General features: G+C 54.2%; 1 protein-coding gene across 9 annotated transcripts in view; it reads left to right on the top strand.

Moving 5' to 3' along the window:
- EVA1C (eva-1 homolog C) overlaps positions 1 to 15,905 on the top strand; it is an 88,735-nt gene that overhangs the window by 27,940 nt on the left and 44,890 nt on the right. For 4 of the 9 annotated variants that reach the window (XM_070071876.1, XM_051859491.2, XM_002716806.5 and 1 more), the window contains exon 2: positions 14,902 to 15,098. The exons of 2 other annotated variants lie outside the window; for them this stretch is intronic. In XM_070071876.1, the coding sequence (XP_069927977.1) occupies positions 14,902 to 15,098 (197 nt within the window). Of the gene's footprint in view, positions 1 to 7,066; positions 8,207 to 14,901; positions 15,099 to 15,905 lie in introns of those variants that run through there. 3 more of the 9 variants (XM_070071875.1, XM_070071873.1, XM_070071874.1) reach the window with 3 other exon arrangements.

The raw sequence follows: 15,905 nt of genomic DNA, 5'->3' as shown, positions 1-15,905 counted from the left end.
CCCAGTCTTCTTCGAGGTGCACCCGAGAGCAGGTGAGCGCTCTTGCCCTCTAACGGCGTTTGAGAGTCGCCGGTCCAGGGCCAGGCTGTGCCAGTGCGGGAAGCGGTGTCTCACGCCCCCAGTCTTCCTGTTTCCTCTTCCAGGCTCTCGAGAAGGAGCAACTGGTGTTTAAAGCCCTGCTTCCCTCCCCACGCTTAGCTCTTCCCCACCCAGCAGGGCCTCCGGACCCACAGACTTGATTTCCTATCCGTTCGGCTTCTCACCAAGTCAACCTGCATACGATTGGGTCCCTATTTCCCTCTTTCTTTGTCTTCCTCCAACCCTGATTCTCTTCTTTCTGTTCCATCGTAAAAATTAATTTGAAAGTTTTTTTTTTTTAATTTGAGAGACAGAGATCTCTTGCTTGCTGGTTCATCCCCACCAAATGCCCACAACAGTCAGGGCCCAGGCTGGGCCGAAGCTAGGAGCTGGCAACGCAGTCCAGGTCTCTCACGTGGGTGTCAGGGACCCAGCTACTTGAGCCATTGCCTGCTGCTTCTCAGGGTATGCATTAGCAGGAAGCTGGAGTTTGGACCCAGGCACCCGGATGTGGGAGGCTGGCCTTTTAACCAGCTCCTCTGTTACACTGAAGACAGCACATTATATCATATTATAATGAACTGGACACACGGGGTGGTGGGATGTTCCTCTTTATCCAGAAGTCCTGACCTGGCGCTCAGGGAAGTGCCCTTCAAACTGGAAAGAGTTTGGACCAGGCTCCAAGTTCATGAGAACTCAGGCCTTAATGAAGCTCCCTGATGCCTTTTTACTCCTAAGGCACCTCATGGTTTTCTTGTGCTACTTAGAAACACTGGACAGCACAGCAGTGCTCCACTTGGGAGCTGTTTTTAACATTTATTTATTTGAAAAGTAGAGTTACGGGGTGGGGGGGGACATAGATCTTCCATTCACTGGTTCACTCCTCAAATGGCCACAACAGCCAGGGCTAGGCCAGACGGAAGCCAGGTGCCAGAAACTCCGTCTGGGTCACCTACATGTATGGCAGGGGCCCAAACACTTGAGCCATCACCCACTGCCTTTTCAAGTGCATTAGCAGGGAGCTGGATTGGAAGCAGGAGCAGCTGGGACTCTAACCACTGCTCTTATGGGATGCTGGTGTCACAGGTGGGGGCTTTGCCCATTGCGCCATAATGCAGCCCCATTTGGGAGTCGTTTTAAACAGCAAAATCATCAGCAAAGCCCACAGACATGTGAACAGATCCTGAGAAGGAAGTGTGTTTGTGGGCTGAGAATAAAACAGGAAGGCAGAGCCTCCAACCCCTTGTCAGTCTTGTATGCAGCAGGCGACTCAACACTTCACCACACTGCAGGTGTTGACTTTGGGTTTACAAATGTGAGCAGGTGGGCGAATTCGCAAAGGCAGAACCTGCAAATAGTGAGGAATGTCGGTGTACACGTGGGTGACCCGATGATGGCCTGGAACCAAGAGCTGGGTATAAAAAGATGATTTATTAAAATCATAAGGTGGTTCCAGGAATTCGGAGATGAGGGCTGTGACCGTTTGGCTGTCACCCAAGTGGGGGCGGGTGTACAACAAGGCCTTGGGTGAAGAGGAGGAAGCAGAAGAGGAGGGTGGTCAGAGGAACCACCATCAGAGAAGGGCAGGTGGCAAGGGAAGAAGGAGTAAAAATTGCACAGAACTGAGCCCATGTGGGCCACCGGGCCACTCAGTGAAGCTGGGCCTGCTGTGGGAGGTTGAATGAGAAGCCAGCCTCTTTAGGGTGCCAGTGCCTGTCCTTGCAGCCTCCCCTGTTTCTTTCTTTTCTTTTTTTTTTTAAGATGTATTTATTTGTTTATTTGAAAGTCAGAGTCACACAGAGAGAGGAGAGGCAGAAAAAGAGAGAGAGAGAGGTCTTCCATCCGATGGTTCGGCAGGAGCAAGGATCTTCTTCCAGGTCTCCCACGTCGGTGCAGGGGCCCAAGGACTTGGGCCATCTTCCACTGCTTTCCCAGGCCATAGCAGAGAGGTGGATTGGAAGTGGAGCAGCCGGGTCTCGAACCGGTGCCCACATGGGACGCTGGCACTGCAGGCCAGGGCGTTAACCCACTTCGCCACAGCACGGACCCCTCCCCTGAGTGTTCACGGTCACACATGCTGTGACCCCCGCTTATTCCATGGGGAGGCTGGGAGACCTGTCCTAAACCCTCCATGATGCCCAAGAGGAGGCTCTATCAGATCCAGGGGTCACCCGCTCTGTTCTCCTGGCACAGCCTCTCCGAGACGCTGTTCGCCGCTCTTGCAAGTCTTAGAAACTTCTGGGCTCTGGCTGTGTTCTCTGCTTAGGGAACGAAGTGTGTTCGGCCTGGAGTAGAGCAGAGCTGTCCTCTTACAGCTCAGCGTGTTCACCTACAGAACTACTTTTGGACGTTTCTGGGTCTCCTTGCCAAAGAGCATCCTCCCTCAAGGCGGGGTGAAGGGGTTGTGCCAGCATGAGCGGTTCAGTGACGGTGTAATTTTCCAATTAACTGAGTAAGGCACAGAACACATGCCCTCCAGCCTCAGTTTCTACCTTGATCATCCCACACATCCAGAGAGTGGGCCGAGGGACGGAGCCGCCCAGAGTTGAAAGGCTGTCGGGGCAGGTGGGTGGGAGGCAACACCTTTCCACCCCCAGGGGCTGTGTGGGTCCTTCTGGTCGGTCCCAGGGACCCTGCGTGTCTCTGAAAGCCTTTTGTTGTGCTGGGGGGAGAGAGCCACGAGTTTGCCTATTTCCAAGCAGACAAGCGCAAGTGTCAATTTCATCTCTGAGTGTCGAGTGCTGCTCAGAGTCACGTGAAGCCTGGCTCTCCTCGCCAAGTGGCTCTGTCCTTTGGGGGTTACTCTGCATCCCCAAGAAAAAGGAGAGGTGTTGCCGCTGAGGTGCTTGGGAGCAAGCGGGCTCGATTCGGTTACTTGCAAGACAACCTCGGCCGGACGGTGTTCTTGCAACAACCTAGAGGTGGGTACCTGATCACCACACAAGGTGTTCGTTCTTATAGGGTTTGGAATCGTTGGTGGAAAAGGCACGAATGAGCTCCTATCAGACCTGCTGGAAATCAAATCGTGAATGTAATCTAAGGGTTGTCACCCAGGGCCAGCTGAGCCCATCTAAGCTATTTTTAGTTGATTAGTTCACATCCTCTCTCTCTCTCTCCATGCACACACACAGACATGCACACAGGCACATATGCATGTATGCACACATAACATAGTTCTGCATCCACTGATGCAATCAAACACAGCTCAAAAATACTAGAAAACTGATGTATAGTATAGGAGGTGAAGTGTCCACCTGTGACTCCGGTTCGAGTCCTGGTGGCTCCATTTCCGATCCAGCTCCCTGCTAATGCACCTGGGAAAGCAGCAGAAGATGACCCAAGTGCTTGGGCCCCTGCACCCACGTGGGAGACCTGGATGGAGTTCCTGGCTCCTAACTTTGGCCTGGCCCAGCCCCAGCCATTGTGGCCATTTGAGAAATGAAGCAGCAGATGGAAGATCTCTCTCTGTCTCTTTCTCTCTCTTTCTGTCTGTCTCTTCCTCTCTCTCTATAACTCTTCCTTTCAAAGAAATAAATAGGTTTTAAAAATATTTAAATATATTAGAAAAAATCTGCACCTGTCCTAAATATTTGCAGACTTTTTCTTTGTTGTTATTCCCTGAGCAATACAGCGTCACACCATTTACAGGGCATTTACTCCGTCCTGGGTATGGTAAGTAGTCTAGAGATGGTTTAAAGGACACTAGAGGGTGTGTAGGGGTTACATTCAACAGCTGCACCATTTTAGGGAAGGGACTTGAGTATCTCTGGGTTTTGGTATCTGAAGGGAGCCCTAGAACCCATCCCCCAAGTTCTCAAGGAAGGCGGCTGTGTGGGCGCTCACATGTGTGTATGCGTGTGCAGGTGTGTGTGTAGCGTGTGTAGACTTCTCTATAGAGAAATCTAGATGTCCTGAGTGATATTGGTTGCTTGTGACGATTGAACACATGGGACTGGTGCTGTGACCTAGTGGGTGAGGCCACTCCGTGCAGTGTCGGCATCCCGTGTCGGCATCCCGTATGGGAGCCGGCTCGAGTCCTGGCTGCTCTGCTTCACATCCAGCTCCCTGCTGTGCGCCTGGGAAAGCAGTGGAAGACGACGCAAGTCCTTGGGCCCCTGCATGCGCGTGGGAGACCCGGAAGAAGCTCCTGGCTCCTGGCTTCGGATGGTCCCAGCTCCAGCTGTTGAGGCCATTTGGGGAGTGAACCAGTGGATAGAAAATCTCTCTCTCTCTCTCTGCCCCTGCTTCTGAATCTCTGTAGCCCTGCCTTCCAAATAAATAAATAAATAAATGCTTAAAAGAATAAAAAAGAGAAGAGAAGAGAAGAAACAGCGCAGCCTGCTGCTCCCTCCTTGCGCTCTGTCTGCCTTGCTCTGCTGGTCTACCTTGGCCTCTCGCTCAGTCACTCGTTCCACAGTCACTCATTGTTCGCCTGCTCTGTCAGGCTCTCTCCAGGAACGGAGGACACAGCAGCAAACAACGTCCCCGTTTCCTCCCAAAGGGGAGAAGCAGAGGCTCGGCCTCCACGTGAGAACACGGCAGGGCCAGGGTGGAGGGACAGGAGCGGTGCTGTCCCACAGAGCGAGCAGGAGTGGGTGACGGATGAGGCTGTGTTTGCACAAAGGGTGGAGGGAAGGGAGGAAGCAGATACCTGGAGGGAGATCCCTGGGGGCCACGAGGACAGCAAAGGCAAAGGCCCTGAGGCAGGAGACCAGGCTACTGTGACTGCAGCCCGGTGTGGAGGGGCGTTCGGTTGCAAAAGGCTTCTGTTTGAGTGAGTTGGAAAGCCATCCAGTAGATGGACGAGTGTAGACGAATGCCTGGGAGCACACATGGATGCACACGTGAGCGTCTACACAGAAGAGCCCGCTTACAGCATACGTGAAGTCACACAGGGATGTCTGGGCCTCCTGAGTCACAGTCTGTGAACAGGAGAGAGGAGGGAGCTGTTGCGGGGAAGTGAGATAGAGAGGTCTGGGGGAGGGGTATCAGGAGCCAGCCCAGGAACCCAAAGTCCAGGGACAGCAGAGGAAAGTCCCCTATGCGTGGCTCGGAATGGCCCCGGCTGCCACCAGGAGCTCCCCAAGCATGCGGAAATAGTCCTTTCTCAAGGCAGAAAAAGCCACAGAGAGAGAGAGGGAAAGAGAGAGAGAGAGAGAGGGAGAGAGAGAGAGAGAGAGCCGTGTCTTGTCACTTAACTTGCTAAAGGTCAGCACCCAAGGGTCATGTTGTCCATTACTGAAGAAATATGGAATGTTTTTTTCAAAGATTTATTTATCTTTTTATTTATTTGAGAGTCAGAGTTATAGACAGAGAGAGGGAGAGGCAGAGAGAGAGAGGTTCTTCCATCTGCTGGTTCACTCCCCAGATGGCCGCAACAGTCGGAGCTGCGCTGATCCAAAGCCAGGAGCCACGAGCTGCTTCTGGCTCTCCCATGCACATGTGGGTGTCCAAGCACTTGGGCCATCTTCCACTGCTCTCCCAGATGCATTAGCAAGGATTTGGATCCGAAACAGAGCAGCCGGGACTCAAACCAGCGCTCATAGGGGATGCTGACATCCCGGGCGGTGGCGTAACCAGATCCTCCACAATGCTGACCCCCGAATTCTGGACTATTTCAGTCACGTATGCTCAGGGATTTCTGTAAATGCTTTTGAAACAATGGCGTGTGCAGAAGGAAGGCCTGTACATTTATGCCTTTGGAAATACAGAAGTATCGTTGTTCCGCTTTAAGGAAGTTTTGTTGTCAGAGAGAAGAGCTGTGTTTGCGGCGAACGTGTCTCAGAGCCTGGATTTCAGGCATTTGCAGGCTCGGAAGTAGCAAGCAGAAGCCAGCAGGCTCTTCCAGATCGCTCTTAGCTGCTGCTCTTTCCGGGAGCTGTATGCCCATTTCTTCTGAAAAGGCTTCTGCTGCGACCCCAAACCTTCCGGCATAATCCCCATGGTGACCCCGAGCCCTCCTCTGGCGCGGTGTTACGGACCAAGAAAGCGCACACCGTCTGCTTTTCTTCCAGATGTCACAAAGCTAAAGCCTAACCCAGGAAGGCAATGGACTTGGGGTTCTCCTTGCTGCCCCCCGCCCCCCGCCGCCCTGGAGCTCCCTTTCCCACAGAGATTGGATGCTCAATCTCTTTTCCTTCTTGTCCCCACATTGTACAAAAGGGCTTTAGAAAGTTCCCTGTGCAGGGCGGGGTGAGGGGGTGCGGTGACGGGGTGGGCACAGCAGTTAAGACCTGGCTACAGCCCGTGACCCAGCGCCTGGGTGTAAGTCCCAACTGCATTGTCCGTTCCAGCTCCCTGCTAATGGGCTCTGTGGGAGGCAGCAGGTGATGTCTCAAGTAGTTGGGTCCCTGCCACCCACATGGGAGCCCAGCTTCAGCCATGCCCAGCCCTGGCCATGGTGGGCGCTTGGGCAGAGCTGACCAGTGGATGGGGACTCCAAATCCCTCCGCCTTGTCTTGGCCCTGTCCAGGCTCTCGGTTCACCTGCTCCACTCCTCTGCTTTGGGACCAGGATCTGAGCTCATCCCTTTAGAGCAGTGACAGCTACCCTTGGTTACCCCTACCCTCGGAGACCTAGGGAACTGGCCCTGCTTGTCTTCCTCATCAATCTCCCTGCTCAGCTTCTTTATGCCAAGCGTGGGACTGGAGAAATGACTTAGAAAGGTTCAACCTCTCTTTGTGGTCTTTGTGCCTCTGGCTGTGTGATGCCCGGGCCTGGGCTTTTCCTGCTTCCTGGGGCACACTGACTCATTGCTCTCAACACACTCACCAAGGCAGCAAGAGAAAAGCAGCCATTTTTGGAAAAAGACCTCAAGCATGTAGCAACACCTTTGAACAGGCGAATAAAAGGGTGTGGTCTCTTATCTAAAGAATTAATAAGTGAAGGGCGGGGCTGTGTTTATTCTTTAAGGGGGAAGGGGGAGACCTAACAATTGAATTCCATTCTCTTCCAGCAGTGAGATTGTGACATTGCAGCCCGCCCCCGCGGTGGGGGACTTCAGCACACGGATGTGGGACCAGGGACCGAGGTCCTTGGGTCCTATGCTGAGCGTGACGCAGGCAACCGTCAGCCCCCTGGGGAACTTGGACTTCACAGGGGGGCCCCTGGCATTAGAAAAGATAAGGGAGAATTTACAGCCCGGTTGGAATGTCTGAAATATCAATGACTTATTTATTGGGAAGAAAGAAAGAGACCGTAATCATTGGAAAGAAGGAAGGAGGAAAAGGAGTGGTGTGTGTGTGTTGGGGGGCTCCCCTTTCCCTGCCAGCCCGGCAGTGACACCGTGGGACCTAGGGGCACCTGGGACTGTGCCTCTAGGGCTGTGCGCAGGCTCTGACCTGTCCACACTGAACACGCTCAGAGCCGAGGGGGTGCCTGGGACTGGAACTTGATTCAGCACGCCTGTGGTGGGACTGCTGCGCTGGTGGCTGTGTGGTTTGTTATAGGGACAGGGATCCCCAGGTGATATTGTGGGGGTTGAGAGGCTTGGCTGGACTCAGAGAGACCCTGTGTAAACTTAGTATAGGTTGATGTCTTCCACGTGTAAGAATACAACCCAGAGACGTAGACGCAGGTGAACACAGAGCAGGCTGTATTGAAAGACAGAGGGGCAGCAGACACTCAGAAGTGCATGTGGGCAGCCTCTGGAGACAGAACTGCCCCCATCTGGGCTGGGCTCAGCCTTTCATAGGGTAGGGACAGTGCTTGGGGTAGGGCCTGGAGGGAGACCCAGGGAAGACAGGATGTGGGTGGGTCTGCTGCGTGCATGGTGGCCTCCAGGAAGGTGTCATGGAGGATGGCTGTGCCAGGTCCTCAGCCGTGTTGAGTCGGCATAGACGGTGATGGGATTAGGGTGGTGCACATGGCTAGGGTGTGGTTGACTCCCTGCCCGACCCACGGCAGTGTGCGGTGGATAAAGGGGGCCTATGTCCATCGTGTCATTTTGTCTTCACAGAGATGAGATCTTCAGCAAAGCATGAGGACACCCTCTGGGAGGCCACCCTCCCAGGCGCCCATTCTCATCCCACCTTTAGTCTCGGAGTTTTCAGCCCTGGGCCGCCTCCTCTCCATCTCTGCATGACTGTGAACCCACCTGTGTTAGACACAGCTCCTGGCCCAGGCTCAGGTGCCTCTTAAGGATGCCAAGTTTCACACAAGCCTTCAGTGCTTCGTGCAAAATCGGACGGGGGCAGGAGGGTGCTGGTCAGATCTCTGGGAGGAGGGGTCTGCCTCGGTGTCCACTCCTGGAGTCCTACGCACGGTGGCATGTCCGTGGCCCTGAGCAGTCTCCCAGGGGAGAACTGCACTGACCTTGGTTTAAGCCGGGACCTCACAAGCTCATTTTGCCGTAGAACCTTCTCTCTGGCCTAACACCTGCTATCCCATAGAACACTTTGGGGCACGGCCCACAAATCTCTGAAAGTCAGCCGTTGCGGTCCTTCTGCAGACCCTGGATTATGTTTTTATAAATAGGTTCTCATCGTAAATGCAACTGGGACAATGACCACCCCCTCCCCAGAGCAACTTCCCCAGCTCTTTTGAAGACAAGAGTTCCTGCCACTCTGGTGGTTTGTTTTCCAGGCACTTTACCTACTTTTATTTTATTTATTTTTTAAAGATGTATTTTCTTTATTTGAAAGTGTTACAGAGAGAGTTAGAGCCAAAGAGAGAGAGGTCTTCCATTCCACTGGTTCACTCCCCAAATGACTGCAAGAGCCAGAGCTGGGTTAATCCGAAGCCTGGAACCAGGAGCTTCCTCTGGGTCTCCCACGCGGGTACAGGGGCCCAAGGACTTGGGACATCTTCTACTGCTTTCCCAGGCCATAGCAGAGAGCTGGATCGGAAGTGGAGCAGCTGGGACTTGAACCGGTACCCATATGGGATGCCAGCACTGCAGGCTGGGGCTTTAACCCTCTGCGCCACAGCACCAGTTCCATCTACATTTTAAAAAGAGAAGCATAGAAACCTGTATCTAAACCACTCAGACTTGCCCAGCCTAACCCTTTCAAGATCTTCCTCTGGGGAGGGTCCTAGGCATGGCCACAGCCATAGGGGCTGGTTCTGGGATCATTTACCCTAACCCTAACCCTAACCCTAACCCTAACCCTAACCCAGAGGTGGCATCCACTTGCTGAAGACCCCTGAGTACCTGAAGCTGACGGGGAGACCCCACCCACTTCCGTTTCCCCTCTCACCAGCTAGCCCGGTGTAGAGAATGGCCCCAGGCTCCGCTGGACACTGAGGACTGATTTTTTTTTTTTTTTTTTTTTTTTAGCCGAGTGTGCCTTGTCTGTCTGTCTTCAGGACAGCATGAGCTTGCCTGCAAAGGTAGAGTCAGACCGTAAGATCCCAGGCTGAGACGATGAGGATACGAAGCAATTTTGGGCTGAGCCAACGTGATGCAGAATTTGATCCAGAGAGCACCGTTAGCACCAAGCCGCATTAGCGGTTGTTTCTTTAAAAGGTTCTCTTCTGAACCAGCCAAGAAGTTGAGGCGTGGGGAGGCTGAGGCATGCGTAGACTCTGCCTGGCACGTGGCGAAACATGTGCTCGTTCCCGGAGGTAGCGGATTCGCACCGGGAAGGGCATCCGACTGGGAGCGGCTCATCTGTCATCTGCCCTTTGTCCAAAGACGACCCTGGCAGCAGGCTCCTGCCCCACCCCACTCCTGCCTTCATCCTGGCAGACACCTAGTCCCCAGGGCATCTTCCCTCTCTCAGTTCCAGCTTCCTCATTTCCTGTTGACATCGCCGTGTGCCTCTTGCCCCCTCGTCCATGGCCCTCTTTGAACAATCCCATTGCCTGCGACCGCTTCATCTTCAAATGACCATTGGGGGGAGCCGGCATTGTGTCTCAGTGGGTTGAGCTGCACCTGTGATGCCAGCGTCCCATGTGGGCACCAGTTCCAGTCCCAGCTGCTCCACTTCCCAAACGGCTCCCTGATGATGCACCTGGGAAAGGAGCAAGACTTGACCCAGTGCTCGGGCCCCTGCCACTCACGTGGGAGACCCAGACGAAACTCCCGGTCGTGCATTGGCTGTGCAGCCATTTGGGAAGTGAACCAGCAGGTGGAAGATCTGTGTGTGTGTGTGTGTGTGTGTGTGTGTGTGTGTGTCTGCCTCTCTCCTTGTAACTCTGCCTTTTAAGTAAATAAAATAAATCTTTTTTAAAAAAGGACTGCTGGGCACAGCCTTCTCCTCTGATCGCCCACATGGGCCTTGCTGGCCACAGCAGAACTTCTGAGCCTGCCCCCCTACCCCCACCCGGCTCTGTTTCTTCCCTTCCCTGTTTTGAGCTTGGATCCCACCAGCCATCATTTCAAGCAGCCTCTTGCTAACCCTTTAAGACTCGTTGGAACACAGTCTACACTAAGAAGCAGAATTTGCATGTGTGTATGGCCTGGAACTCATGTGCATATGTGTCTTTGTAAACACACCTGCATACACACGGTGCTGTGGTCTGAATGTGCCCATCCCTCCAAAACTCCTGTGCTGGACCTTAACCCACAAGGTGATGGTGTTAGGAGTGGGCTCTCTGAGCGGCGATTGGCCCTGCGAGGCCACTCTTGCAGATGGGGTTAAGGCCTTTATAAAGGAGGCACAGCATTAAGTCAGCACGCGGGACACAAGCACATGCTGTCAGAGTGCCGAGTTCGAGAACTGAATTCTCTGCTTCCCACCCAGCTTCCTACCAACGCAGAGCCTGGGGGACAGCAGGTGATGGCTCCAAACACCTGGGGTGATCGACAGCACTAGGCTTGCTTTATTAGTCTAAAAGTATCAGTCAGGGGCCAGCATTATGGCATAACAGGTTAAGACGCATGCCACATCCCGTATGGGCTCTGGTTCACGTCCTGGCTGCTCCACTTCCAATCCAGCTCCCTGCTAAAGCACCTGGGACAGCAGCAGAGGATGGCCCAAGTGTTTGGGCCCCTGCCACACACAAGGGAGATGAAGCTCCCAGATCCTGGCTTTAGCCTGGTCGAGCTTTGGCTGTTGGGGCCATCTGGGGAGTGAACCAGCAGACGGAAGATCTCTCTCTATCTCTCTGTCTCTGTGTGTGTGTGTGTGTGTGTGTGTGTGTGTAACTCTCTCTTTGTAACTCTGCCTTTCAAATAAATAAACTAAATCTTTTTATAAAGATCTATTTATTTTATTTGAAAGCCAGAGTTACAGAGAGAAGGAGAGGCAGAGAGAGAGGTCCTCCATCCACTGGTTCACTCCTCAATTGGCAACAAAGGTTGGAGCTGCACTGATCTGAAGCCAGGAGCCTGGAGCGTCCTCCGGGTCTCCCACACGGGCACAGGGGCCCAAGGACTTTGGCCTCTTCCACTGCTTTCCCAGGCCATAGCTCAACTTCCAAGGTGCAGGGGCCCAAGCACTTGGGCCATCCTCTGCTACTTTCCCAGGTGCTTTAGCAGGGAGCTGCATCAGAAGTGGAGCAGCCGGAACACAAACCAGTGCCCATATGGGATGCCGGCACCACAGGTGGCGGCTTTACCAGCTACGCCACGGTGCCGGCCCCACTATATCTTTTTTAAAAATGAAAATATTGTGAGATACTTGAAGATGAACTTTTTTTAAAAAAAGCAAACCTTTTAATTTATCTCTCTACAAAAAAGTACACAACCTGTAAGTGGGTGGCTGGGTGAGATTTTGCAAGGAAAAGATGTGTCCACCATTCAGGTATAGAAACACAGCGTTCCTGGTACACCTGACTCCCGTGGGTCCCTTCCAAATCTCTAACTTCTCCCACAAGGAACCATTGGAATTTTGTGCATGGGTGGTGTTTTTCCCCCTTAATCAGACTTTTAAAGAGGGAATTATTTTATCTATTTCAAAGAGTTACATAGAGAGAGGGAGAGACAGAAAGAGATCTTCCATCTGCTGGTTCACTCCCCAGATGGCCGCAATGGCCTAGACTGGGCCAGGCTGAAGCCAGGAGCCAGGAGCTCCATCCAGGTCTCCCACATGGGTGGCAGGGGCCCCAGCACCTGGGCCACCTCCCACGGCTTTCTCAGGAGTAGTAGCAGCGAATTAGATCTTAAGTGGAGCAGCCGGGACTTGAACTGGCACTCAGATATGGATGCCGGTGTTGCAGGCAGTGACTTAACCCACTACGCCACAACGCAGGCCTCTAAATAGACTTTATTTCTAAGAGAAGATTTAGGTTCATAGCAAAGCGGAGCAGAGAGTACAGTGTCTGTAGATGTCTCTCCCCACTGCTCACACAATCAGAGCCCCCCCGACATCAACATCAAACCAGAGGGGTGCCTTGGTGACAACCGGTGGGCCTGCCAATCTGTGCTTTACTTTAGGGTTCAGTCCTGGCCTTGTACATCCCGTGAGTTTGCAGAAATGTGTGCGAATCTGAACCCACTGCTCCAGCACCCGCAGAGCAGTTTCACTGCCCTAAGAACCCTCTGTGTTTCCTCTCTTCGTTCCTCCCCTCCCCAAGTGCCGGCAGCCACGGATCTGTTGTTATTGTCTCCCATGGTCTCATCTTTTCCAGAAGGTCACATAGTTGGAATCATTCCACGTGGGACCTCTTCAGACTGTCTTCTCTCACTTCATTACAGGCACTTAAGGTCCCTCCCTGGCTGCCTGTGGCTCGAGAGCTCATTTATTTTTGCCGTTGAACGTATTCCATCGTCTGGCTGGAGGCGGGAGCTTTTGCAGGGCAGTGGGGCTGAGTCTGGAGCAGGTGTTGGCGCGTCTTTGGTGCACCTGCGCTGCATTGGGACAACACGCTGGGCGCAGCACGGATCCTCCCCCTCGGTGTGCAAAGACCCTGAATCAGCTCGTGCTGGGGGTTCTGTGCATCAAGCGTCTGCCCCCAGGGTAGCGCTCTGAGAATGAAAATACGGTGGCTGGGGGCTGAGGTGTGGTTGCCAGGGTTCCCACAGCGATCAAGCTCTGGACAGACCTTAAGACAATACAAGTAGACCAAAGAGGAGCCATGATCCAAACGTAGTGGATGCGCCTCTCACTCAGGCACCAGCCTGCAGAGCCGGGAGCCCTTCTGTCCAAGAATCCGTCACCCAGGCCCCTTTCATCCTGTGGCCCTGTTCCCCACGGGCACTGTTGTGTTCTTCATCTAGCTGGGGTACCGTCTTTCAGACAAACCAAAGGTCACGCCGAGGTCCTGGCTTTGATTGGCTGATTGAACTGACTCGATGCTGTAGGCACCTCCTCAGCAAGCTTGGTCCTGGACGATGGCGGACGATGGACAAGGAAGTTGAAATGAGGAGCACAAAGGGACCTCCACGTGGGGGACCAGCAGCAGGGGTAGCAGCGGGGGACTGTGACTCCCTGGGGGCAGGACGTGGCTCCCAATGGGGTGCTGAGCTCGCACAGGAGGCTGGAACTTCCTTCCGGTTCTCTGTGTCAGGGGCCACTTGTGTGCCTTATAGGAGAACGTTGACCAGAGGCCCAGGACCCCGGGAGTCTCTGTGCCTGGAGGGTGCACGGTCAGAGTGACACTGTTGCCCACAATGGACAGGACTCCCAGCCACACTGGTGTCCTTCGGCTGCTCCTGTTAGTCTTTGCTCTTGCACGTGAACTTGCTCAGGGCAGCTGATTCCCTGGCCGTGCTTCTGGTGGTTTTCAAGGGAGGGATATCAGCGGAGTCAGCCCAGGTCTGGCTTATGTATGCCGGCTGCTCACAGCCTTCCTCCCCAGAACACTCTGGATGGGCTTGGGGGATAGCACCAGGCCTGCCACGGTCCCCCTGGCCGTGAGTTTGTGGGAAGCCCTGAGAGCTGGATTGGGAGCCTCATTGTGAGACTTGTTTCACAGGCATTTTGAGACCTACACAGGAGTGACTTAAGCCCCTGGTTCACCATGTGGGAATCGGGGAGTTCGGCCTCTGCCCTCCCTCGCTCCACCTCCTCCCTCTTGGAGGCCAAGGCCAAGGTCTGCCAAGCCCGACTCCCACGCACCTCTGCAGAAAGTCCCTGGCTCTGCTCCCAGTCGCCTCCATGTTGACCCCGGGAAGTGTGAGAAGGCGGAGAGGAATGAACCCTCCTCCCTGGTTTCTGAGAGGCAGGGCTGGCCCCTGCACCTGCCAGACCATCCCGCAGCTCCTCAGAGAGAAGCAGCGAGGAGGAGGCCGGGGCTCAGCTTCCTGGGGCTGCTGCAACAGTGGCCCAGCCTTGGGCACCTTTCTGCAGCCTGACCTCAGCCCGACTTGTGATGCCGGCACCCACCTGCTTTCTAAACCAGACCACATGCTGAGGCTCCTGGCGCACATGAGGGGGGGGAGCACCGTACACCCCCAAAAGAGCAGTGCAGGCAGTGGCGCCAGGCTTTCCTCTCCAGCGGGGAGCCAGGCCCTCCGGAGTAGCCTCCTGCAACAGAGCTGCATCCCCTCACTCCAGGGAGCCGTGGCCTTGCCGCCGGCAGGAGATCAGACAGGCGTCAGGACAGGCATTGGCGTGCCCGGGGGACACCCACTCAGAATGATTTCCTGCTTTATAGAGGTGCTTCTGAACCCGGTGGCTCCTGGCCAATGCCTTGGAGCTTCCTGCCCTGCAAAGAGTCCCCTCTACTACCACTCCCTCATCCCCCTCCCCATCCGCCTTAGAATGGACCAGCCCAGACCACGTGGGTTCTGGCCCACAAATGAGAGCTGGCCCACTCCCGGCCTGACCCCACCCCCCACCCTCACCCAGAGCTGGTCTGGAGGCGAGGCCCTGCGTCTCCCCCACCCAGCAACCCCTTCCCCACTCGGGGAAACAGACGTCCTGACCTCCTGCTCCGGGACCTGTGCAGGACTGTGGGCTCCTGGGCCCCCTTGTAACCCGGCTGTGTGTTTTCCAGGTTACCTAACCAAACTCCTGCAGAACCACACGGCCTATGCATGTGACGGGGACCACTTGAACCTGCAGTGCCCTCGGCATTCCACCATCAGTGTCCAATCGGCGTTTTACGGGCAAGATTTCCGAATGTGTAGCTCCCAGCAGCCAGCCCCTGAGAGGGAAGACAGCTTAGCCTGTGTGGCACCCACCACCTTGCAGGTACTGTCTCTCGTAGACACGGCAAGATGTTCAGATGCGCTCTCTCTCTCCCTCTCTCTCTCTCTCTCTCTCTGTTTATATATGTTTGTGACAATGACAGATCCCTCAAAGCGTACCTAATCCATGAAAACCCAATTGGCTCACATCACCAATTTGCAAGCGAGCTGTTATTTGCTTCTCTATCAAAACAAGTTGAGCTAGAATCCCTACCTGTTGGGGAGCTGCCTTAGTACACCTGCAATAGGATTTTGTTTCCCCCAGACGATCTCCTTAGTGCGGAAAAGCCAAGTACAAGTGCGGGGGACTCCACAGCCCCAGCTCCCGTATCACTACCCCAGGAAAGGTAGGGGATTCTCGAGTGGAGACCACAAGGCTCTCTGCTAGGCAGAGGCCACGCACGACCAAGTTCTTAGAGAGTGGACTCGAGGAGGAGAAATAGCAGCAGTTGTCTTGCTCTTTTTTTTTTTAGGGTGCGCTTCTTCAGTTGTAGGGACCCGTGTTCTTTTCGGGCTGTTCTACTGAATAGTATGACAAGCTGGTGGGGAGCAGGACCTTTAACTCATTCTTGTTTTGGCCGGCCCGTCTGGGGAGACGTCTGATGCGGGCAGAGGTCAAAACCAGCCTTTCCGCGATGGCTTTAGCCCATTCGTGACTTTCAATTCGCCAGCGAGCTTCTACTCTGCTGTCTCTGGCCCCTCAACACTTACAGCGGGTTAGTCAAGGTCACACCAGGGTACAAGGTCATACCAGGGTAACCTTTTTTTTTTTTTTTTTAAGAAGTCTCCCAAGTTGCCTGTGAATGTGTTG

Source organism: Oryctolagus cuniculus, chromosome 4, assembly GCF_964237555.1.
Source record: "Oryctolagus cuniculus chromosome 4, mOryCun1.1, whole genome shotgun sequence".
Classification (NCBI taxonomy): domain Eukaryota; kingdom Metazoa; phylum Chordata; class Mammalia; order Lagomorpha; family Leporidae; genus Oryctolagus; species Oryctolagus cuniculus.
Note: the sequence above shows the minus strand (reverse complement) of the source record. Positions and strands in the feature narration are given on the sequence as shown.